The 26578-nt window shown below is 36.1% G+C and overlaps 1 protein-coding gene across 1 annotated transcript in view; it reads left to right on the forward strand.

Moving 5' to 3' along the window:
* Positions 1–26578, forward strand: part of EPHA6 (EPH receptor A6) — an 860890-nt gene that overhangs the window by 616453 nt on the left and 217859 nt on the right. The window contains 1 exon segment of the mRNA XM_058661775.1: positions 12522–12707. Within this exon segment, the coding sequence (XP_058517758.1) occupies positions 12522–12707 (186 nt within the window).

Below are 26578 nucleotides of genomic sequence, written 5' to 3' on the forward strand. Positions count from 1 at the left end.
GTTATTAGCAAGACTATCTTTGTCCCCTTCTGAGATTCCAAATATATGAATGTTTTCTAGACATCTCTGAATTAATTAATTCTGTGTAACTCATCCTAATTAATTCTATCACTGGCTCCTCAACTTAAATAAACATGAAGGTCCTATTTTTTATTTTTAAGAATTGTTTATGTCAATAACATTCTTATCAAAATAGTTAATTTTAAAATTCACTTAAAATGCTGCCTAATATCCATTTACCTGGAATTATTTTCATATAATAGGAGACAGTAAAGAAAGTGTATTATGAAGTAACAGTTTCCCCCAGTTTTGAAAGTCCTGTAGTCAAACTCAAAAGGTTACCTGTACTATTTATGTAACACTTTCATAATTTCTAAGGCAACATGCAGAATTAAGGATAAGATTTTTAGATTGAGTGTTTGGCACAACAGTCACAACTTGAAAACAGCTAGAGCACAGGACAAAATGTCTGGCTTTGCTCCCTGTTCCAGCTTTCTGAAGCACAGACTAGGAGCAGCAGGTGATGTTCGAGGATGTGGGTGCCTGCCACCTGTGTGGAAGTTCCAGACTGAGTTCTTGCACCCAGTTTCAGCCTGTCCCAGCCCAGTCTGTTTTGGGCATTAAGAACTAGCTGATGGAATATCTTCTATGTCTCTTTCTGCCTTTTAAATAAAAAAAAAGAGTTAAAAGTATAAAGTTCTCATTTTAGCTTCTCTCTCTCTTAATGTGGAATGTTATAATACATTAAAAAAAAAAAGGAAAGAAAGTATTACAGTAGTTGTACATGAAAAAAGAGAAAAACAACAACAGCAAAAAATCTTCCAGCATGGCAGGAGTTTCTGTTGCAATATATTAAACACTGATAGATGGAGTAGAAAGAAAATTAGTAAGACCAGAGCAAATGAATCACATAATTTACAAATACCATTTGATGAATATATAGGATGAGTAGTAAGTCCACATTTGTAGAATCAAATTCCCTTCAAGGACACCCAAAATATTTTTGAAAACTGGCCATGTCCTAGGATATAAATCAATTTGCAATAAATTTTAAAGATTAAATTTTTATGACATGTTTCTAAATATAGCCCAAATTTAAATAAATAACAAAGATAAATGTTAGAGAGAATTTTTCAGTGCAATTATTTACTTAATAACTCACTAGCTAATGGAAAACCATTTAGAAAGCTTCTAGAACTAAGCAATAATTTAAAAATTGAATCTTGAAATTGATAATACCAACAGATGTACTATTTTATAGTTAAATTCATAAATTAAGTATTAAACAAAGTAGAAAAATAGAAATAAAGTTGTTACAGACAAAATAACACCAAAGTACTGAAGAACCAAACTGTGAATATAAAACACAGTAACAAATTCAGAAGTTATTTCTTTAAAAACAAAAATGAAATTTTAAAACTCTCACAAAAATACAGGAAAGTGTGAAATATGCCAGTCCCAGAAGCCAAATTTCATATTTTTCATGATTTGTGGTAACCAATAGAGTACAGAAAAAGTAATGTGTATGAACTAAATTTACACTTTGAGACTTGATTATTGTTTGCAGTCTATCTGTATTCTTGAGGAGCAGTGGGTTTTCTACTTGTTGCTTGTTGAAATCTTTGTCTAGTGGAGGACTGAGTTTGTGGTAACAAAGTAAATTAAATGGCCAGGTGCAATAACCTAATGGCTCAATCCTTGCCTTGAATGCAGTAGGATCAGGTAGGGGCACTGGTTTGTGTCCCAGCTGCTCCATTCCCCATCCAGCTCCCTGCTTGTGGCTTGGAAAAGCAGCAGAGGATGACCAAATGCCTTGGAACCCTTCACCTGCATAAGGAGACCAGGAAGAAGCTCCTGGCTCCTGGCTTCGAATCAGCTCAGTTCCAGCGGTGACTGCTTGGGGAGTGAACCAGCAGACAGAAGATCCTCTCTGTCTCTCCTTTTATCTTTTTTCCAGAAAAAAAAAAGTAGAAGTATATCATTGCAAAAAAAATTTTTTCTTTTAAGGAGAGTAAGGGATGGGGGTGGGTAAGGTAGGGAGTATCACATTCTTAAAGCTGCATTACATGAAATTCATCATGTTTATTTTCTCTATATAAATGTTAAAAACTCAAACAAATTTAAAAATATAAAGGAAGAATCCAATGTGTAAATAAACAATAAAAATGGAGGTATAATTGCTAATAAAATTGATAGTTAAAAATAATGCTTATAAGCAACTTCATGATGAGAGATGGAACAATTCAATAAAAGAAATTATTTTCTAGAAAATTAAAAATTGGATATGAGAAATCATAATAGTATTTAACTTTTTCCTCTTTTATGAAATTTCTAGATTTTGAGGGTTTTTCCTCTTTTTTTTCAGCAGACAAGTCCAAAAACTAGATCCTCTAATTTCACACAGATTTGTTCAAAGAATAGTAAAATTTTAATTTCCAGTAAAGACACATGATTTGAAAGAAATTTGTTTTACTTATATTCTCCCTACTGAAGTATGAATGTTTATCTAAATGCTCCTTATGCATTTGCTTAGTGGGGAAAAAGCCTTCCCTCCAAACTCCTGCCGAAACACAAAGTATAGACCAGGGCTGAAAATCCCTGGGAAATTCCTGCTACTGCACAGTCAGGGTGCTCCTACAGCGAAGTATTAACTTCTAATGAAGATATGACAGTATGCGGTGACAAACTCAAAGAGCATGCAAAAGATCTCCTTTGACATTCAAACAAGTATGAAACATGAGTTTTGTTGTGAGTCCTAACCTATTTCTTAAAAAAAAAAACTTATAACAAAATTCAGAAACTTTATTATATTTGTGTTTCTTAGTATTCTGAAATTTTATCACCTTTGTTATTACTGTCTACCATGACAATGAGAAGACTTTATTTTGATATGCACAGAGAAACTTCAAGGCTCCAGAATACTGGGAAATGAAATCTGTAAATAATTGTGTTCCATAGCCTAATTGGTTATTGCTTCAATACTTAGGTCTTTAAATAAATTATACAGTTCTTTCTAAAATGCATTAGTCACCTGCCATAAACTATTAAAACACTGGATTTATCTTTTTCTAATACACCAGAAATATTTAAAATAGCGAAAACTGAATTGATGATAGGAAATCACTCTTGGGCCAACTAACTGATATATAACCTCATGTGTGTGTACATCCTTCTAATCTATTTTATAAGCATAAAACTTATGTTTTGTTTTCATAAAGTTGTAATCACAGAATAAAATAGCTGCAAATAGGTAAGGTAATTTATATTTATTAATATAGCAGCTGCTGGTTAATATGTATATATTTTATATAGAAGATTTGAAATAAGTATTAATTTTTGTTTTTTAAAGATTTATTTATTTATTTTATTGGGAAAGCAGATTTACAAGGAAAAGGAATGACAGAGTAAGATTTTCCATCCACTGGTTCACTGCCCAGATGGCTGATAGCCAGAGCTGAGCCAATCTGAAGCCAGGAGCATCCTCTGATATTGTCACATGAGCAAAAAGTTTCAAGGACTTAGACTATCCTCCTATGGTTTCACATGCCACAAGTTGGGAGCTGAATGGGAAGTAGCAGGGACACGAACCAGTGCCCATATGAGATGCCAGTGCTCAGAGACAGAGGATTAGCCCATTGAGTTATTGTGCCCACCCCAGTTTTTCTACACTAAAAATATGATTTTACTGTTGAATGCCATATTAGTCATTGTAGGGTAACATATTTGCAATTTAAAATTTTTTGAAATCTTAATTATATAGTAACAGAACAATAAGCACTTGGCAATATTCTTGCTGATACAAAGCCGAAAGAAGTGATGAAATGACTTTTATCCACTGGTATAACTAACTTAATAAATGTCCACAGCATATTTATTTGATCCCACAATGTATTTTCCCCTGATTCTGAATTCATTGAATTTGTGTTACTTCTTAAAAGTGATAGCATTTGCAGTTTAATTGGGAACATTATCTCCTTCCTACAAGAATATGTAATAGTGATATATTTTATAATTTAAGACTCTGAAAATCCATGCTTTTAAAAATACCCTAAGTAATATAGCACATGTATTTAAAAATGTTAAGAATGTCTTCTGGGAAACAGACTGAGTGAATGAAATTTTACTTACTATATTAAAGTTTACATTACTGAAAATAGAGCCATAATGTGAAAATAAGCATGTTTATTGTTATTATACTAATAGAATATCTGCCTATTATTATCCTTGGAGAATGAATGAAAACACATTAAACTGTCTACTATTCTGAGTCATGGTTTAATTTACAGTTGTATTCATGATTATCCATGCATATTTTCTTTAAGGTAAAATGTAACAACAAACTTTTATTTATAAACCATTAGTATTTTAAAGTTACAAAATGTGTATTATTACTGAAGAATCCTATAATGGGATTTTAATAGTTTTTCATCAGATTTTTAACAAAAATGATTATATTTTTGGAAAGATACTTCTCTCCTGTTTTGGGAAGCCTTTTAACTACTACAGCTGACAATCCACTAGCTTCTCTTGTTTGTGCCTGTGTTAAAATCAGCCCTGCACTGCAAATACTGCTCATTTTCATTACCTGTCTGAATTCCAGAATGCTCTATTTGTGCTATAGCAGGGATTTTCATATTCTGAAGTAACCAATAATCTCTTGAGGTTTCCTTCTCAAGTAACTCCCAGAAATGTGTGTACTTCCACGTGGAGTTAAGAACTGGTACAGGTGTCTGTGCTGAAGCTGTCAGCCCAATCAAGCATGCCGTTACATTCTTGACCAATGGTGCTCCACCACAGTAGACACTAGAGGATGAAAAGAGCATAAAATCTTTGTACTTGGGACAAAATGAATAGAAAATAGCAATTATTGAGGAAAAATTCTGTTGATATCAAAATGTAAGAGGTGACATGAAACTGCTTTGTGAAATCATGCTTCAAGGAAAGATTTTATTTCGCCTAAATTGAAATAGTTCTCTGTCAGTTCACTCTGTGCTGAGCCCTGTTTTAAGTATCATCCATCTATTACCACAAATAAACGACTTTCTGAAAAAACAAAAATTTGCTATTTTTACTTTTCTTGAGGCCTTAATTCAATATCAGTCTTACTGCGCTAACATCGGTATTGGCAGGACTGACACTTCTGAAGGGCTTCAAGAAAAAATCTGTGTCCTTGCTTATCCCTTTTTTTAAAGGTCATTTGCTTTCCTGGATTGGTGGCTCATTCTCTGTCATCAAAGCCAAAAATATAGCACCTGCAAATCCCTCTCTGACCTTTCACTGTGCTTCCATCATCCCCTCTCCTCTCTGTCTTTCCTGCTCGCCTTTTATCGAAACCCTTGTGATTACATTGGGCCCACCGGAAAACCCAACATAATCTCCAGCCCCTCCCGGTCATCAACTTAACACAGGTGTCTCTTTTGCTTACCAAAGCAATGCAGTCACAGCTTTTGAGGATTAGAATGTAGGCATCTTTGTGAAGGACAACATAGCTACTAAGTACATCGAACAACGAAGAGAGAGGAAATGTGTTTAAGGAGACACAGGGACTGAATTGTGCCACCCCAGAATTTCTGCTTGGAAGCTCTTAACTATGACCGAATTTGTAGACATAACTCTTAGGAGGTAAGTAAACTTAAATGGGGTGAATATGGTAACAGGCTAAACAAACAGGATTGGCAGTCTTAAAGAGGAAGACATTCTCTCCTCTCTCTCTCGCTCTCTTTCTCCCTCCTTCCCTCCTTTCTTTTCCCCCCATACACAAGAAGGGAAGTCTATGTGAAGACCCTCGGAGAGGCAGTTGTTTTCAAGCTGAGAGTTCTACTAGGAAATATGGGACCAGCACACAGGCCTTGTACTTAACAGTGTTCAGAAGTGTGAGAAGATAAATTGCCTTTGTTACCGCCACCCAGTCCATGAGACTTTGTTAGTGCCACCTGAACAAATTCAGGAGATGATGATATGATCCCTAAGAGATATCCTGGTGCTTGTACAAGTACATAGTCCAAGAGGAAAGTCTGAGCTTGAAATGTGTATTTGCAACTTAGCCTGAAGGCAGTAGTTTGTGGTAAAGACGTTAGCTTGAGATAGTACACTGAAAAAGAAACATGGCTAATAATAGAACTTTTACATTTCATGTAAAAGTGCTATCCAGTTCTCTGAGAGATCAACAGATGGTGGAATAGGTCCTAAATTTTTCATTTCTATGTGTGGCTGAAGGGCAAGTGGCAATGATGGGCACAATAGTAAAAGCTACTAGAGACAGTGCAGGGGTTTTATGTACCTTTCTGTAAGTCTACAAATAGAAACCAAGTCTCAAGGATTTTGGGTAGATTTATCTGGGACACAGATTATTTTATTAGATTTGATTGCTAGTATGACTCATCTGAACACAGAAGTTTTGAAATGCAAGTAATAGCAATATCAGTAATAATAATAATGGATTGGCCATGCTAAAGAAGAGGTCTCTGGATATCCCTGGAGGCAAAAGAAGCAGGTTGACAGATAAGGCCATCTGGTAGAGACTCATATAGTTGATTCAAATGGTGTTCTAGGGCTATAAGCATCAGAAAGCTTGAGAAGTGAAATATTGTGAATAAGAGTATCCAATTAGAAAATAATACACTGGACTTAGTGATTCCAGAAATGGGGGAATTTTAATGTCCTTTGAGATCAGAGGGGAGCATGTTTCAGCAGCAAAGAGTAAAAAACTTACACCCAAACATAAGAAAAAAGCAGCTGTTTTAATGTTTCAAGTATGATATAGAAACATACTAATAATATGTTAATTCATTAACTCACTAAAGGAATCCTTAGCCATTTGTTAGTTAAGAATTTAAAAACTCATCCTTAGTTTGTAAAAAGAAAATCATTTTGGTCTAAACTTACCAGAAGTTTCTGTATCTCGCAAGAAATAAATATCAAAACAGGAAAAAGTAAATTTGCTCTAAACCAGAAATAAAGGAGTAGCAATGGTAAAGGTGGAAGCCCTTACTTCTAAGAGTTGGTCATGCCCCAGTTACTCAGGTCCTCTAATTGATAATACTTCTTTTTCGGTTGGTTGGTTGGTTGGTGTGTGTGTGTGTGTGTAAGAAGATTTATTTTTTAAATGGAAAGGCAGATATACAGAGAGAAGACAACAAAGAGAGAAAGATCTTACATCCGCTAGTTCATGCCTCCAGTAGCTGCAATAGCCAGAGGTGAGTGGATCCAAAGTCAGAAGCTTCTGGGTCTCCCACATGGGTGCAGGGTCCCAAGGCTTTGGACCATCTGCTGCTTTCCCAGGCCATAACCAGGGACCTGGATGGGAAGTGGAGCAGCCAGGATACAAAGTGGCACCCAAATGGGATCCCAGGAGATGCAATGTGAGGATTTAGCCACTAGGCTAACACGCCAGGGCAGACAATACTTCTTCTTCTTTTTTTTTAAGGTTTATTTATTTTATTGGAAAGGCAAGTGTACAGAGAGGAGGAGAGACAGAGGAACCTCTTTCCGGGTCTCCCACGCGAGTGCAGAGGCCCAAGTCTTTGGGCCGTCCTCGACTGCATTCCTAGGCCACAAGCAGGGAGCTGGATGGGAAGCAGGGCCGCTGGGATTAGAACTGGCGACCATACAGGATCCCAGCGAGTGCAAGGTGAAGACCTTAATCATTACCCTATTGTGCTGGGCCCCAGACAATACTTCTTAATCAAGAAATATCTTGTAAGATAGTGAATTTTCCTTTGAGTTTGGGTCAGAAGTGTTCAGATATCAATTTAACAGATGCTGAATTATAAATATTCTTTAAAATAATCTTTCACATGCAGAATGTTGTGAAATTATCAGAATTGGTCATAAAAATATTGGTATTTCACCCTGAAATGAAAGACTGTGAGTTAATATGTGTGCCTAGGTTACTCTCCTGATAATACTAATAATGGGATGTACCCTAAGACCTCAAGAAGGTAATGCAAGTCTTTAAAACTAGACATTTAATGCTCTTTTTTCCCTCTGCCTCTTCATTTTTTGTTCCTTTGTATTACATGTGAAAATATTTTCCTAATTGCCTTTGCACTAAGAATATCCTAAGCATTTTCAGAATATCCTAAGGGATAGGTAGTCAAGCCCATCCCAGGTGTGCACACGTACTGACCACTCATCATTTCTCTTCTGTAGAGCTTGCTTCCAGGCAACTGGGATGTGTTAGAGCTCAGGTTCAAAGCCCTGTGAGCAAGCAATCCTGCCCAGAAAATCCCCCTCCAACCAAACTACTTGTGTGGGCTATTTGAGTTCCTCCCAGGGTTCTTCAGATAGTGGCAAACCATAAAATCTGGGGCTTTCATTTCAAGACCTATATTCATAGTATCCTAATGAATTTTAGCTTTAGAGAAGGAAGATTAGAACGAAAACGCTATAGGTCAAATAAAAAGTACTACGTATTTTAGTGAAGAGATGGGAGAACTTTGGTATTTGTTGAGCATTTGTAACCTTGCCTTTTCTCTGGGCTTAAAAAAAAATCGAACGAACCTGCTCTGTCCCATTTTATCATAATCTCAAAGTAGCCCAGTTTGAGGTTAGTATTATATCTGATAGGAGAATAAAATAGCCTAGCTCTGAGTCCGGCTGCTTTTCAAATGTCAGAACTATGATTATTATTATTTTTTTTTTACATTTAAAAGGACCTGTTGGAAGTGTAAAGCTAAATTAGAAGGGTCAGTCAAGGGGAAGTTTTCTGAAGCAGTGACATCAAAAGTTGGCCCTGACTCCTAAGAGGGGATTGAGAAGGGTGTACACAGAGGAAAAAGGGGGCCAGCTTCTGCTCAGGAGCATTCCTTTTAGAGAGGAGCAGCCAGTGTGAGGAAAGAAACATCCCGGCACCTCTAAGAGAGAGCAACCATCAAGAATGGGATTGTTAGCATCAAGAGCTGGAGCAGGGAGAATGTCAGAACTTCCAAATGCAGGGAGCCAAAGTGGGAAGCTATGAGTGTGATGTTACACTTCTCTAAGATAGATGGCCCCTCGCTGCCTACACCATCCCCTCCCAGTCTTAGCTCAATTATGTAAAATTTGTGTAGAAAAAAAACCCAGTGTAAATTGGTATATTAATATGACCCTGGATATTATGCAATTAAATTGCTTGTGCAGAAAGTTTTACAAATGTCCAGGATGATAGACGAGGTTGTTAGCTATTGAATGAGTTGTGGGTGGCAGAAAATCAACTATCCTGGAAATGATTTTCTTTGTTCTTTGAAACTACATGGACCAAAGTGATTCTACCAGACTAACCAACATACAACATTTGTAAGGCTTCGTGTGCATTTGATGATGAAAGATTAAGACATGCTATTACTGTTTTATTTACCTTTATCCAATTGAATGCTATATCAGTTTTAGTTCAAAGACACCATTGTTACCAATGGAGAGCTCAGTATGGTAATACAGGAAAATATTCAACATGATACTCAGAGAGTAGAGAATAATGGTTACAACCACCAAGAGCATTTAAATGGATCCAAGAGTGGATTTAAATGGCAGCCCTACCACTTTCTGGTTGTGTCGGCTTGGACAAGTGACTTATTTACTCTAGTGTCCTCATCTGTAAAACAGAATACTGGTCCCAACTATAAAGAACTACTGTAAAAATTAAACTGTATGTCAAGTTATTCAACCTGTAATATTTTAAGTATTATAATAAAAATTGGCACCATTGTCTGAGAAACAAAAAACAGATCACCATATTCTTTCCATAAATAAATAGCCAACTAACAAGCATGTATAAGTGTTCACAGCTATTACCAAGAAGTATGTTTTCTAGTGCTTATATACTAAATCACCGCCCCTGCTACAAAAACAACCTCATAATAAATCAATCTTCGATAATATGTGAAATTATGCATATAATTTAAAGTATATTTTATGTCTCCCTAACATGTCTGGTATATGCAGACCTTATTGTGGAGATGGACTTAAGTCTGTGACTGAGATTTTTGGAGTTTGCCTGACGAAAGTGTGAGGAGTCTCAGATCTTTAATTGAGGCATCCATATTTAGTGACACTGAAATAAGTGTGATAACAGCTTCATCATGCAGAGCTTGACATGAAGCAAACACCTGCCTGGTGTTAATAAGACACATGAATTTTAGAAAACAAGATTCAAAGAAAATTATCACTATGTCTGTCTTTATGAAATACTAGCATAGTTCTCATTTATTTCATTATATTCCAAAATTAATTTGGATTCCTATGAAATGTGAACAGAAAATCACATGTAGACTCATGGCAGGTGAAGGATTTTAAAATACAGCTTAATATCCGTAAGGCAAAATTCATTAAGGCACAGTGTGTAAAAATGAATACTTATTTGTTTCTGAATAGTTATTAGAACAAACCAGTTATCTGAGGATGAACTTCAAGTATCTTAGTAGGCATACCTCTATGAGATATTCGTAATTAACGTATCTTCATATTATTCCTCAAAAGAAATTGTTACAGGAAATTATTAAAAATTGCTAAAATTTTCCAGTTGTTTTTGAACATATGGCAAAGTTATTTAAAAGTAGAGGCTTATTATAAGCAGAGCACCAAAAGCTTTATAAAATATCTATCCCCACAGTTGATTGAGCATTGTTTGTTTTATTTTACTTATTTCTATTTCTGATGCCAGGTTTTTGTAAGATTGATGAAACTCTAACGTTGTTCATATGCACTGAATGTTCTAAAGACAGCATTTTGCTTGCTTCTGTTAGCACACAGTGTATAAAACAAGATCTTATTAGACTCATTTGTGTTTTCATTGGGTATATGTACAATTTTTACAAAGAGAAGTTTTGCCTTGTTTACTTTCTACTTCTCTTTTACTTGAAAAGTTAGCATTTACTCAGAAATAATTAATATTCATTTATGGTTGTTATTTAGTTGATAGTGATGAATTAGTCCCGATAAAGTATGGCTAATTGAAATCTATGGAGCTGCTAATTGAAATCTATGGCATTGTAAACATTTACTTTGGTCTTCTTCACTTAAGCTTATTTTGCACTCAACCTTTGTCCAGAGCTGCCAACTAATAGATCAAATGAAAATATTTTTCTTTACTTTCATCATCTCAGACATCAAAATAAAATGAAGTGTTTTTGAATAGGTTTTATAGAAATACTTTCATGTATATTCATTCTTTGTTGATAGTAACGATATCACTTAGGGAAAGGATTCCATATAAATATAGATTTTATTATGCTCATTTAGAGATGATGAATAAATTCAAGATTAAATGTCATACTCTGAAGTAAATGTAGGTAATCAGACCTAGAAAAAAACATTTAGAATATTAGTCTTTTTTGAATATGTTATATTACTTTAAGTAATGTATACTCTTTCTAACAACATTCACTCTTAATCTCCTTGCTACCCTTTGTCCATTTAATTTTATTTATTTTTAATATTATTAATTTGCTTGAAAGACAAAACTGTATTTGCAAGGATTGGTTTATAAATTCTTAATTGTTTCATTTTTATCTAAATCCTCTTGCTGGACTATAGGCTTCTGAAAATGCAGACTAAATCTTATATTTGTTTGGAACTCATATCAATCAACACTGAGTACATATGTAGTAAATGCTTGATTAACATTGATTATTCTTAATATACCCAGTGGAGCAATGCTGAACCATAACTTACATCACAGTATATGTATTCCCATCCATGTGGCTTGTAATTTAGCCTGCACAGTCACTAAATAGAGTTGAGTACAGTGTAGTTTTTAAAATATGCCTGTACATCAGTTGACCCTAGCATTGATTTTTATTGGCCAGTGAAGCAAAGGCACATAGCTTGTGGGATCAAATCAACTATACTTACCTGAATAAAGCAAGCATTTGCCCATGTGTCAGAACTGAGACCAGAAACATTAGGCAGCGACTGCTTTTCTATGAAATTACATTAGCATCACCATCCTCTTTATCAAAATTTCTCAGCATTTCCTGGATGTCTATTACTGGTAGTTCCTGTGGTACAGCTTATGAAAGTGCATTCCATTAGTCATGATCAATGCTGTTGATCAAGTGTACTGTTCTTTTTTTTATAATTTATTTTTATTGGAAAGTCAGAAATACAGAGAGGAGGAGAGACAGAGGAAGATCTTCCATCTGATGATTCACTCCCCAAGTGACCGCAGTGGCCGGTACTGCACCAATCTGAAGCCAGGACCCAGGAGCTCTTCCGGGTCTCCCACGCGGGTGCAAGGTCCCAAGGCTTTGGGCTGTCCTCGACTTCATTCCCAGGCCACAAGCAGGGAGCTGGATGGGAAGTGGGGCCGCCGGGATTAGAACCAGCGCCCATATGGGATCCTGGTACATTCGAGGCAAGGACTTGAGCCGCTAGGCCAACACGCCAGGCACAAGTGTATTGTTCTTATAATTTTAAGAAAGTGATCTTCATGTGAAAATCACGTCACTGAAAATAGAGAAAGAATGACACTGTATGCACATTTGATTTCTCTAAAATATAAATATGCTGCTTAAACTGTCAATCGCCTTTGTTCCTATTTTAAGGTGAATTTGGAGAAGTCTGTAGTGGGCGTTTGAAGACACCAGGTAAAAGAGAGATTCCAGTTGCCATCAAAACGTTGAAGGGTGGCCACATGGATCGGCAAAGGAGAGATTTTCTAAGAGAAGCTAGTATCATGGGTCAGTTTGATCATCCAAATATCATTCGCCTGGAAGGCGTTGTCACAAAAAGTAAGTTATTCATGTTCTGCATCATTCTTTCATGCATTTATGTAAGTTCCTTTATAAGGAAATGAATAAAGTATGCAGTCATTAATGTACAACTTCTTCAGATATATCATTCCTTGGAGTCTTGATAGTAGGATATGACATTATCAGAGTTTGCATTGGTCACGAAACAGCTTTGAAGTGATATGAACTTTAAATCACTGCTAATTTAATTTGAAGTAATGAATCAAGAGTAAAGATACATAAATATATATATTTCTTTTTCTAAATGTCAGTATTAATGGAAGAAACAACTTCAGTATTTCAGAACATTAAGTCAAAGTAATGAACTTAACAAGTAAAGTTCATGAACAATTATAGAATGTTTCATCTGGAAACACTTTTAAATTGAAAGTTCTGTATGGAATCTGTGTTAATGGCATTGGAAATACATGTATATAAAAATGAAGATGAAAAATTACGTAAAATGAAGGTTGCAACTTCTGAAGTAAAAGTCTTGCTTTTGCAAAAATGATCATATCAAGTCCATTCCTCTGTGAGAAAATGACAAAACATCCAAATTGGTATTGCATTCAAATAAATATATTTCCACGTATTTGTTTTTATTTGAATAGTGATAAAGATAAAATATAACAGCTTCTCTATTTTATTCGCCAGTGAATAATATAAATTCACCCAACACAGGTGGTATTTAACTTTTCATAAGAATAGCCTAAATGTTTGCGAGATACTTTTCTTTTGTAAAACTAAAATTTGTTAAAATCCTTTAAATGAAATGAAAACTTTCTTGTTTTTAGAAGCAGAAGAGAATAAAAACTCACTCAAAACATATAACTGTATCTAAAACTGAATCCTTCTCGGGAGGCATTAGTACCACACTGCCCCAAAGGAACAGGAAGGTGCCGACAGCCACAGTACTGCGGAGGGCTGGAAAACAAGCAGGGAGTAGGGTTGAGGACCGGTGCTGGGTTTTACTGTTGCCTTAGTGCTTTACTGACAGATCGTGGAACCCTTCCCTCTCCGTCTCTTTGTGTCGCTCCCCTCGACACTGCCATAGTCGTTTCCCTATGGCACAGGAGAAAGCATTTGTAAGTGAAGGCATGTTCTGTGTTTGCATTGTTGGCGCTTGTCCTCTTTCAACATTCCCCTCTGGATCCCAGCCTCTGTGATTCACAAAGCAGATCCCTTTATGGAGGCCACAGCAGCACCACAACATGGAGAGCTGGGGAGCATCTGTTCACAGTCACGGCTGCACTTCCAGTGGCCAACACTAAATGGCTACCATGTGAGGGAACCCACCGCCCGCAGCATCACTGTCTCCCACCAGATCCCCAGAGCTCTACCCTAACTGCACTGTAGTCACAGTCTTGCACAGCAAAGGAAACGTGCAGCTCAGTGCCATCAGCAAGTGAAAGTACCAAGAGAATGAAATGGTTAAATTTTTAATTAACTAATGTTTACCACTAAGTTTTGAATCATTTGTTACTTAGCAAGACAGCCAGACAACTAGAACTCTTCTGCTTCAGATTTATGTAATTGGAGTATATTAATATCTCTGTCCTTTACTTCCACATCGGTATAATGGAGCTACAACAGCCCCTACTCTATAGAAATGCTGCAAAAATTAAATTTCTAAATATATAATGACTTTAGTATATTTATACTTACAGTAAGCCACATTTTAAGAATAACCACTAATGGTCCTACGTGTGCCAAACACTTTACACAGAATTAACCATTTTATGCTCACAGAAATTCAAATAAGTATCATTACCCCTATTTTATGGATGTAGTTCATATGGGTTAATTAACTATATATGGACCATAGTATGTGGCGTCATTGGTGTTTAAACAGAAATGTGTCTTATTCTGAAGTCAATACTTTTATTTTTATTTGTTTCCTGTGTTTTTTTTCTATATCCAAATGAATAAGTCAGGGTTTAAGTATTTTAATTGTCCTGTCAGAATTGACTGGTTTAAATAATCTGAATTCAATTACATAATCCTACTTTTCATAATAGAAAAATTATTTGGGTAACATGATATAAAACCACTGTAGCATATAATATTTTGGAAAAGCCAGTTATGCCACGATGCCTAGTAAAGTTTACAAGCTAGAAGAGAGAAATCAAGGGACTGAAGAAATAACATGTGAATTATTTCTTTTATATTTTGTGACCTTTTGGTCTTAATCTAGCATGACCATTTTTAAGTTTTGGTCTCTTATACATCCTGGCAAGCAAAATATAAAATCTTTACGATGTTTGAAATATTTACTTGTGACAATTTATAAAATACAGCATTTATGATATTCAAGTCCTGTCTATATATGGAATATCTTAAAACAAGTGTCCAGCAATGTATTAAAAGAATAAAAGTATCAGATCTTTATTTTCTGCCTTTGCTGAGTCAAATTATCTTTTTCATATATTCCTATGTGTTTTATTAACATGCTGTCATTAATATATGTAAATCAATAGAATTTAGGAAAAGAAAAAACATTATATCTTATAAAATAATGGGAATTAGTTATCCCAGGTCAGCCAAATCAATTTAACAAAATAATTTGCCAACTTGAAATAGTTAATTTCACATAAACCTACAGACAACCACCAGATGATTACATCTCTAACAGTCTCATCTACATGCAGAACCATTCCTCAACTCAGCCAAATTTGTGTAATTGTCCCATTGCCTAAAAAATTTCCATTTCTGTTATAAGAAAACTTGTTGAGAAAGGATAAATGTAGTATGATCCTGAAGGGTTAGCAGAATTATAATTCTTCCATAAAAGTAAGTCCCAGATAATGGTGATGTGGTGCTGATGAGGCACATGGTGGGTGTGGAAAGAACAATTCCCACAAAGATGAGAGGGATAGTTATCATCTTGACTCAAGTGCTATGGGATTGTTAGCAGTAAGGCAATAAATAAATGAATGCCTCATTCCCATAAATACATGGCAATTGTTCCAAGATTGCCCTTAAGTAGCTACGAGATAGCTAGCAATTAATGCTCCCTAAAGACTACCTTATTGCATAAACAATAATACTGATGAAGATAAAGATGCTCTATAGGTTTGTAGGGACATGTATGTAGAGTATCCTGGAATTTCACAGACAAATGCAGACGCCCAGCATAAATTAATACAAAATTAAAGATCAAAATCTTCATCAGATAGTTTTATAAATCCTTAATTACATTATTTTCTTTTGTATAGGTTTTACCTCACAAGTGTGTGTTAAATTCTTGGGAGTACTTTTGCTGTTTTTTTTTTGTTTGGACATAGAGCTGATTTATTTTAAACTCAAAAGTTAAGTAATTAAAAACCTTATGATACAAAAGGGTTCATGATAAAAACAATCCATTTATTTGATACACATCACAATTTCATTCAATTTCATTGACCTATTAAGATAGAATTGATGTGAAAAGAGAATTATCAGCCTTTAACCATATGCCTAACACATAGCTCTCTTCTCCAGAAAGCCAATGGAACCTGTTAGTAGGAAGACAGACAGTAGCCGTGAGTAGCATGATGAAAGTGAACAGTGTACATTACACATCAGTGGGATTAGCTATGACAGTAAAAGAGAAAACCTACCCAGCATCCAGGCAAAGATAAGAATTACAATTCTCTCTCTCTCTCTCTCTCTGTCTCTCTGTCTCTCTGTCTCTCTCTCAAATCCCTTCCCATCTCCCCCTTTCCATCATGTTAAAATAAATAAGTATTAAAAACATATATAGCAGGGCCCGGCGGCGTGGCCTAGCGGCTAAGGTCCTCGCCTTGGGCGCCCCGGGATCCCATGTGGGCGCCGGTTCTGATCCCGGCAGCTCCAATTCCCATCCAGCTCCCTGCTTGTGGCCTGGGAGGGCAGTCGAGGACAGCCCGAAGCTTTGGGACCCTGCACCCATGTGGGAGACCCGGGGGAGGCTCCTGGTTCCCAGCCTCGGATCGGCGCAGCACCGGCCCAAGTGGCTCACTTGGGGAGTGAAGCATCGGATGGAGGATCTTCCTCTCTGTCTCTCCTCCTCCGTGTACATCCGGCTTTCCAATAATAATAAAATCTTTAAAAAAAACATATATAGCAGACAAATCCCCACACATAATTTCATTTAGTAAAAGGACTTCTTAAAGTTTTCATAGGACAATATTTAATCTATAACAGAAAGTATTCATATAAATGCTTAAGAATATTTTGGATTCCTTTCAGAGCATTTTGATGAGTCTACATGCAGTTTAAGAGAGTAGTTTCTCCATTTTTAATTTTGAATTTTATGGTACAATTCCATAGGATCTGGGATTTCCCTGCTCCCTCCCCAAATTCCCACAGCCTGACTAATTTCCCCCATATTATTACAGTGGTATATTCCTTCATAAGCAGTCATAAATCCATCGGTCTGTTATTTAAGTGTGCCTTGACTTTGCTTTTACAGACAATATCAGATAGTCCAGCATCTCATTGTCTAGATATGTCCAACAGTTTCATTGGGAGTCCATCTTTGATTTGGAAGAGATGCATAGTGCATTGTATCTTCACATCTGGATATAATAGTCTCTATTACGCTGTCACTATACATTCCTATAAAAAAGAATGCATGAAACAGATTCTCCACTTCTGATACAGTTGCATGTTATTGTATCTGGGAAATCAACCAAAGATGGCCCAAGTGTATAAAGCCCTGCTACTGTGTGGAAAATCTGGAAGAATAATAAGCCCTGCCAGGTATGGCCATTGAGCAAATGACTCAGTGGATAAAATATCTCATTGTGTGTGTGTGTGTGTGTGTGTGTGTGTGTGTTTGAAAGTCTGCCTTTTAAATAAATAATAAATCTCAGAGAGAGAGAAAATTCCAGCTTGTCAAATATATGGTAGTGCATGCACAAGAATTGCCTCTTTGGTCAAATAATTCTATTTTGCCATACCATTCGTTTTCTCAAGATCTCTATCATTACTGTTGCAAGTGAAATGTTGTCTGCTTATCTGCCTGGTTATGTGTGTGCAAAGTCATATAGCCTGTTCAGACCTCAATTGTTTTCCTCTGCACAGAAGATTGAAAAGTGCAGGTTAGCCTAGAAAACAATAAATGAATCACTAAAATGTTCTGACCCCATTCCTTTGCCAAAATGAGAGAATCACAAGATGACAGTAAGGAAATATGACAGTGATAACTTATCAACACCATTCAGCTTTATTATAATGTCAGGTTCATACTGATGATTCAAAATGAAGATAGATTCAAGAAGAAACAGGCAAAAGAACAAGTAACATTAATGAAGTTTAAAATTTAGAATCTGTAAAGTCAAAATGTTGCACTTAAAATTTTCCTGTAGGGAAAAAAAATCCAGGTTTGGACCCAATAATGTACTCATTGTAGGAAGTTATTAAAGACGTATAAATCTGACTGCAATAATAAGCGTTACAATGCTCATGAATGATTCAGCTGCTCTGCTAGGTAAGGTGGATTGTTAGATTTCTGTTTATTTGTTTGGTTTTTTTGTTTTGTTTTGTTTTTCTTTTCCAAGAAACATTTACTGAGCAACAGCAGAAGACAGGCTCTGTTGCTGATTCAAACCCCAGGATGTAGAGAAGAACGGCTCCTGAGCAAGAAGCTCATTGTTGCTCATGGCCCGCAGGGAACAATAAATAAGGGAGCCATTATTTCCCGAAGCGCGGTGGTATGTGCTGATTTGGATATAATTATTTGCTAATGTATTCGCTCAGTTCATATTTATTGAGTGCCCATTCTTGTAGCCACTATTTATGTAATAGCAATAATGAGCAATCTGCAGAGACACAGAAAGAGATTTGAATACATACATATAATTTTAGGCAAAGAAAAATGACTTGAATGAGGTGAGGGAGAAAATCATGCTTAATTGTTATAGGAGAACACTCCAAGTAGGGAGAGGAATCAATTCTGAACTCTTGTGCAAGGAAACAATTTGGCATGTCAGGGGAGTAGCAGAAATGGCTAGAACAAAATAATAGCAGCATAGATTACATAATGACAGGAAAACCCATGGGTGACCCAAATAGTAAGGAGGCAAGCACAGCAACACAACTGACAAAAGTATAGAGAAAATACATTAAAGTAAAAATAAGGGAGTCAAATATCTATGTGTTTCCAAAGTTGAATTTAAGAAACTTGGTAAGTGATAGCTTGGTTATATAGGAGGAATGAGGGACATAAGATACATAGTTTCAAAAAATCATGATAAAAATCCTAGAAAAATATTTACAGGGAAAACAATTCTAATTTGGGTATGTCACATGTTAAGTATTATGCATTATAACTAAAAATATGTAAGGACTTCCATGAGGTCTTTGGAAGGTGGATGGGACTCAGCAGATGGGCGATTGCTCATCAAATCATAGGGTGGATGGAATTTCCCCAGAAGTTTGAAGAGAGCAAGCAGTGAGAGGAAAGCTAAAGACGAGAAGCAACTTGAAGAGGAAAAACCAGCTTCAAAGAATGAGAAAGATCAATGGAATAAAAGGATATGGGAAGTCAGGTACAGTAAGGATTGTTTAGCATCTCCTGATAGGAAAAGAGGACACAGTGCATTAAGACATACAGTGAGGACAAGGCAGGGTTTGGGGTGCAAATCGCAATGAACTGTAGTGAGAGCATGACTCCCTGCAAGAAGATTGAGAATTTTGACAGTGTAAGTGAAATTGTATTGTAATCTTAAATCCATGTTTACCATTCTTTAAGTTGTTCATTCATTGAAATGCTATTTATAATATTGTACACCTAGTACTAATATACCATGCATCTGTCAAATTATTAAGCATTTAGCAAAGTGCCTGCCCGTTTGAGTCAGGTTGCCAAACCTACACTATCTGGTTACATTCTTCTTGAATTTTAGATTGCATTCATGTTGAATAACTAAGGCATAGCCAAGTTTGCTCTTATTTCTCCCATGTTTCCCTTTCTTTTATAACCCCCTGAGGATATGAGAGAAGTACCACCACACTGTCCTTAACTGTGCACAGTAGCAGATAACTAAGGTGTGAATCGGCCATGGTTTCTAGAAAGCTCAACTTTCTCTGGGCTACCAGCCACCCTTTTACTCAATGATTTAGTAAGGGTGACTGTTTGCTGAGGCAGTAAATAGAAAGCTGGGAGACTGGCGAAAGTTTGAAGTAGTTGTCATAACAATGTGAAAGAAGGGAAAGGGGCTTAGGATAAAGATGGAGAGAAATCCCTCCCCACCCCCCCCCCCCAAGGAAAAAAGCAACGGAGAGAAGAAATCAGAAACAAATGCTGATTTTCTAACATTCTTCTACTGTCCCTAACTATGGACTCTGCTGTTGCTCAATGTAGTGATGAATTATCGTGCGGTTTCTGGAATCTCAGGGCTGCAGAGTGCTTGTCCCTTGGGATTATGATGTATACATACTGATACACAGAAAACAGGCCCAATTTGACCATAACAAATAGGAACAAGATGACTTTGCTGATGGCCATGGAATCATACCCTGGCCTAGGAATAATTGGATGACCAACTTGTTTACGTTCTACCAAAACAAACCTCTCTCCACGGAAGAGATTTGTTTTCAGAAGGAATTTATTTTTGTCCATTCAGTGGCTAGGTTAGTGGGTTTTCTCAAGGTGATTCATTTTAATAACCTCATAGATCTACTCCTAACCTACTGTCTTCCTCGTTCTTTCCTCGTTTTCAAACTGTTCTGTTAATTGCTGGGTAGAATGTGATGTGTAATAATAACTTAATCTAGTAACAGGTTGTTGAGTGTGACACTGTAAGTGCTCAGAGCTGAGAAAGAGGAAATAAGTAAAATGTGATGCATTCATAGTACCTCCTTTTCTATATCTCCAAATAAATTTGAATGGAACTATCTGGGAGGGGGGGTAAAGTCGTACTCATTTTCAAAAGTAAAAATTTCCCCTCAAATCATTCATGATGGTATTTGTGCAGTGTAAATCGTTTGAGAAATCCAAATTTAGGAAAAATAATGTTACTAAACTAAACCTTTTCCTTCAAATGTTCTTGTCCTATTGTCATTGTTCCAAGATCTTATCTAGGATCCCTCATTGGGTTCACTTATCATGTCCTTGTAGAGATTCTTCCAGCCAGTGACCATTCTTCAGCCTCTTTGTGTCATTCTTGACCCTGGTAGATTTTCAGGCATACTGATCTGTTTTGTAGAATATACCTCTATTTGGGTGTGTCTGTTGTGACCCTGGTAGATTTTCAGGCATACTGATCTGTTATTTTGTAGAATATCCTTCAGTTTGAATGTGTCTGTTGTTCTCCTGTGAATGCATTGTTATTATGCATTTTTACATTATGATCACAGAAATTTCCTATCACTTCTCGGTACATTATTCCCGGGGTGTATTATCTCTGTATGTCAACCTTGAGGTTGTTAAATTTCATTGCTTAGTTAAGGATGTATCTTCTACATTTACTTCCAGAAAATCATTTATATATATTTAGGGAAAGTTTATTCAGCAAATATCCTGTTCCTTTTCAAACTTTGACCCACTCATTTATCATCCATTGAGTAGATCTTGCTGGCAAAAAGTATTTCTGTTGCAACTTAATGCTACTATTTTGATTTTTCTTCCTTCTGCATTAATTAGCATAGTTTAGCAAGGGCTGTACTTCATTGTGTTCTATAAAGGTGATTATGTAATATATTGCCTTTGGTGTTTGCTTCATTCACTTAGCAGAAAGTGCATGAGACTAATCCACTTCAGTTATTGAACAGTATTCCCTTGTACTCGTACATGTGTCATATTTTGTCTTTACATATAGTGATTGAACAAAATATGTGGCATTTACAGTTTGATCATTTATAAGTAAAATTGTGAACATTCCTGTGCACTTTTGATTTTTATGTAAATATTTACAATTGTCCCAGGTAAATACATAAATGTAGATATATGAGAATTTCAGCTGCTTTGCCTTTTTGAAAACATTTGGTATTATAATTATATGCAAAAAAGTTACCATCCTAGTGAATGTACATGGTTATATTGTCATTTCTACTTTTACTTCTCAAATGACATGATTTTCAGCATGTTTTTGTATGTTTACAATGTAAGTATTTTCTTTAATGAGCTATGTCTTCAAGTTTTGCACGTTTCTTTAAAATTGAGTTGTTTCTTTATTTGCTTAACATGGAGGGTTTTTAAGCTTTATTTTTATTGGAAAGGCAGATTTACAGAGAAGAGAGACAGAGAAAAAGATCTTCCATCCTCTGGTTCACTCCCCAAGTGACCACAATGACTGGAGCTGAGCCAATCTGAAGATAAGAGACAGGAGTTTCTTTAAGGTCTCCTACATAGGTGCAGGGTTCCAAGGCTTTGGGCCATTCGCCATTGCTTTCCTAGTCCACAGCAAGGAGCTAGATGGCAAGTGGAGCACCTGGTATGTAAAATGGCACCTTTGTGGAATCCCAACTCTTGCAAGGCAAGGATTTATCCCCTGAGCCATTGGGCCAAGTCCTTAATATTAAGTTTTTAAATTTAAGTTAGTATGTCCTGGATACACTTTTTGCTCAATAACGTGATTTCTTTAAAGCTTGTTGCATATATTTTCAGAATATTGCCTTTTGCAGAAAGAGTTGTTAAAATGTCTTCAAAATCCAATGTAAGGAGATTTTGTTTAAAAATGAATTATGGCTTTGATATGGTATATAAAAATTGTTTACCAACCCAAGCCTTTTTCTCTTTTTCTGGAAGCTCTATACTTTATATATTCATCTCTGATCCTCTTATGAGTAAATTTTTGCATAAAATGTGAGGGATAAGTCATAATTCAATTATGTATATATAGGGATAATGTCCGCACTAATTGTTGATGCAATTTTTAAAATAGGAAGTGCTTGTTTACTAATTTTGAAGTTTTTGCTTTGCCAAAATCTCCCCAGTGACTTTTTTCAGGTAAAATTTAAGCTACTAAATATAAATATATGGAGCATGACTGGCCCATGCTCAGAATTTAACTTTGATTTTCTGCCTTCTCTACTTTGAGTTTATTCTGTTAACAGCAAATCAGTAATAGCTTCCTCAAGCCACGCTATTTCTTGCACAAATATTGCATTGTAGTTGGTCGTCTTAGAAAATTCTTTCAACTTTCTCAGTACCCTTAACTAAGCCAGTAAACTCTACCTAAGGCATGGCTTAGACTGTGTGAAACATTGTTTCCTCCTGTGTGTGCTGAGTCAGATATCAAAATTGCACTTCATGCTGTGGACTATAACCACACTTGCATATATGACCCAAGCAGAATCTTAGACATTCAGCAGTTTTTTTCAGAAGATCCTCAGATTTTTTTTTCTTGGACAGTCTGCCTCTTCCCCAGCCTGTTAGCTGAAATAGTACAGCATCTGCACTGTGCTTGTCCCCTGCCAGCACTCCAACTTTTCCATAAACTGCTTGTCACTGCCCATGTAGAGGCCCATCCAACTCAGCTTCCAATACATAGCCAAAAGTTATCGCTGTCATTTGTGTTATTATCCTAGGTCTTTAGGGATGAGAGAGTGAGGAGGTAGATCTTCCCAGTCAGTTTGTTTTAGTTTGGAACTCAAGTAACACAGAATAGCTAAAGTATCTCTTGAACACTTTCATTTGGTTTATGATGGACCTGTTATAAAACTCTAAATTCAGCGTACTGGCCATCTGATTTTCTCCACTGATCATTTTCTCACCTACTTCAAACAGTCCTTCCCCAAATCTCTAATATAAACCCTTGATATGTATTTTAAATTAATTTTTTTATAGAGAAGGAAATTCTGCCCAGTGTTTGTACAGGAACTTGAAGAGGAAAAGATCCTTTGCAAACATGCTCGATGTGATTTATTGTGCTGCCTAGTATATTGCTAAGCACATATGAAACACTAACTATTGATAGATGAATGAAAATGGAGGAAAGAGAAAAGGCAACAGAAGTTAGAACAGTAAAAAGTAAAAAGGAAATGCAGATCTAACTTTTCAAGGACTTCAAGCCCAGTTATAAATTTTAACAGTCCAATGGCAGTGACATCCACATGAAATTAGCACATGTTCTAACTGCCCTTCTCTGATTTTTACAGTATCTCCTATCTTTAAATAGCCTTAATAGTGGAGGTATACTTATCCTGAGAAATGTTAACTGTGTACACATTAGAATTATATAGGCTCCTGCCTTTTTCAAACACAGGTCAAAATCATTTTGAAATTAGGATGAGGACAGATTTGTTTTTTTATTTATAACATTAGAGAAGCTTATATATATTATGGCACTCAATCCCAAATATGGAATGGATATAGGGATTTGGTGGTTTTTCCAAGCTTCAGAAATGGAAATAGTATTTGAGTAAGCTTTGTGTTACTACAACAAAATTCTTGAAACATTAAACAAAGAGAAGTTTGTTTACTTTACAGTTTTAGAGACTCAAAGACATGGCACCTCTATAGGCACAGTTCTAGTGAGGACCGCATGGCAAATGGTAGATGATGATAATTGGAGCCCATACCAACTGAGCAATCACATCTGGAACAAGAGCAGAGAGAGTAGGCTAAACTTGAACTGATAAAAAAAATTGTTTCATGAGAACTCAAGGGGTCGTGGGAGAACTACAAAGGAGCTGCATGAGTAATACCTCAGGTCCCAAGAGATCTCTTGTTCTCCCACCGAACTGTATCCCAAAGTTTCCACCACCTCTCAGTAGCACCTTGAGGAAACAAGCCTTTAGTGCAAGGACCTTTGAAGAAAGTTCGAGCCAATATTCATGCCATAGGAAGTAGACCTACTCTAGTCCACTCATGATTTAGATAAAGCAACAGAAAGATGTAAATTTATTGATATTTTTATTGGGTTACATTAGTCACACTGAATGCACTTGTTCATCACAAATGTCAAGCAAAGACACTGATTCTTTTCATGCTTTTCATTCTGATACAATGGCTATTTAGGATTCTTCTTCCCGAATGTAATGCATTGATCTTTCCCCTAACCATTAATAAGAACAGTTCTCTTGAAATAAGTTCCGTTTTCATTTTGGCATTGCCATGTATTATATGGGGCATGCAATTTATGGGGCATAAATATAGCAAGCTATAGCACCTCTGTTACTTTGTCACTATTTTTTACACCTGATAACTGAAGTATTCCATTACAGTGAAATGAAAGTATACTGAAATGTGCTCCATTAGTTAGTTTCTATGCTTTAATGATTTATTTAATATAGATTATATCCCTTTGCAAGAAATTGTAGGAGACTCCCTAGAGAAGACAGGTCTGGGCAGGAAACACAAGGTGACTGGAAGGAATTAAACAGAGATGATATTCAGACAGAATGGTAAGCCTACTGAGAATGCTTGATTTGTCCCCAAAACAAAAGAAACTGCATGCTTTCCTAAAAGAGAATTTATAAGAAGAAGTGATTATCTCTTACATGTTATCTGAATAAATTTGCTGAAGCAAAAGCAAGCGCTTCCCTCATGTCAGCACTAATGGTCATAATGCTACTAATCAGTAGCAGAGTCACAGAATAAGTCACACAAACTACATTCAACTAGAAAATCTAGAAGACCATGTTTATTCAAAGATAAATGTTGTAATTCTACAACCTGTACAGCTTAGAATTATTCTTTTCAAATGGAATGAAGGACAGAACTTCTATAACTAAAATATTGGCATTAGTCCTAGGGTATATTCCACAAACATGTAGTTGCAAAACAGGGCTACCTTTAAATTTATTTAAGGGGTCTACTCTAGTCAGTAATTTGGAAGTGAAGACTTGGTGAGGAAAGCAGAAATAAAAATATTAGTCAGAATTCTGACATGAATAGAGTAAACCCCTAAATAAATCCAGATTGAATTCACTCATGGTTGAAAAGTACCAAGAACTAGTGCTCAGCACATACAGTACTGTAGTTCACTGCACTGCTTGACTTCCTAGGTTAATGGTGCACATATGTTCTGAAGTGTTGCATTGCACCCTATAACAATGTGTAAATATTAAATGCCAATCAAAAATTTTAGATAATAATTTGTTTAAAACAACTTGGTTGTAAGTGTGATGCAATTATGAAATATTTTTGTTGCACTAAAATATGTTCCTTACGCTTGGAAAAAGCCATTTTTTTAAAATAATAATTTACTATATAGGGTCATTGTGAGCAAAGCCATACCACAGTTTAGAACTTAATTAGTTAATCATGGAAGGACAAACATACTTTAGGTGCTAACATCATTTGCTTAGAGGTAAGTAGGTGGGTATTGTTTCTAAATTTTATCCATAAAGCTCCTCTTCATTGCTGTCTGAATACTAAATGAATGTTATCTAGTTGTAGATAGTTTATATTCTGATTTTTTAAGATTTATTTTTATTTGAAAGACAGATATACAGAGAGGAGGAGAAAGATCTTCAGTGTGCTGATTCACTCCCTAAGTGACCGCAGTGACTGCAGACAAGCCAGTCCAAAGCCAGGAGCTTCTTCTGGGTATACCAGGCTGGTGCAGGGTCCAAGGCTTTGGGCCATCTTTGACTGCTTTCCGAGGCCACAAGCAGAGAGCTGGATGGGAAGCAGGGCTGCAGGACATGAATCAGTGCCCATATGGGTTCCCAGTGTGTGCAAGGCGAGGATTTAACCGCTAAATCCTTGCACCAGACCTATATTCTGATTTTTTAAAGCTGCAGATTTTTAGTTTTGCTTTAAATACCTGATAATTTTTTTTGCTTGAATTGATTCGTGCCCTACAAAATATTGGTCACAATAGTCAGCTTAGCTCAATTATGTAAACAGGTCAGGGAATCCCAGAGTCTGCTTTAAGACTAATACCATTATCACCATAGAAAACTTTTCAGGACTGATGAAATTCTTCATAATTGGGCCCGGCGCGGTGGCTTAGCGG

Source organism: Ochotona princeps, chromosome 3, assembly GCF_030435755.1.
Source record: "Ochotona princeps isolate mOchPri1 chromosome 3, mOchPri1.hap1, whole genome shotgun sequence".
Classification (NCBI taxonomy): domain Eukaryota; kingdom Metazoa; phylum Chordata; class Mammalia; order Lagomorpha; family Ochotonidae; genus Ochotona; species Ochotona princeps.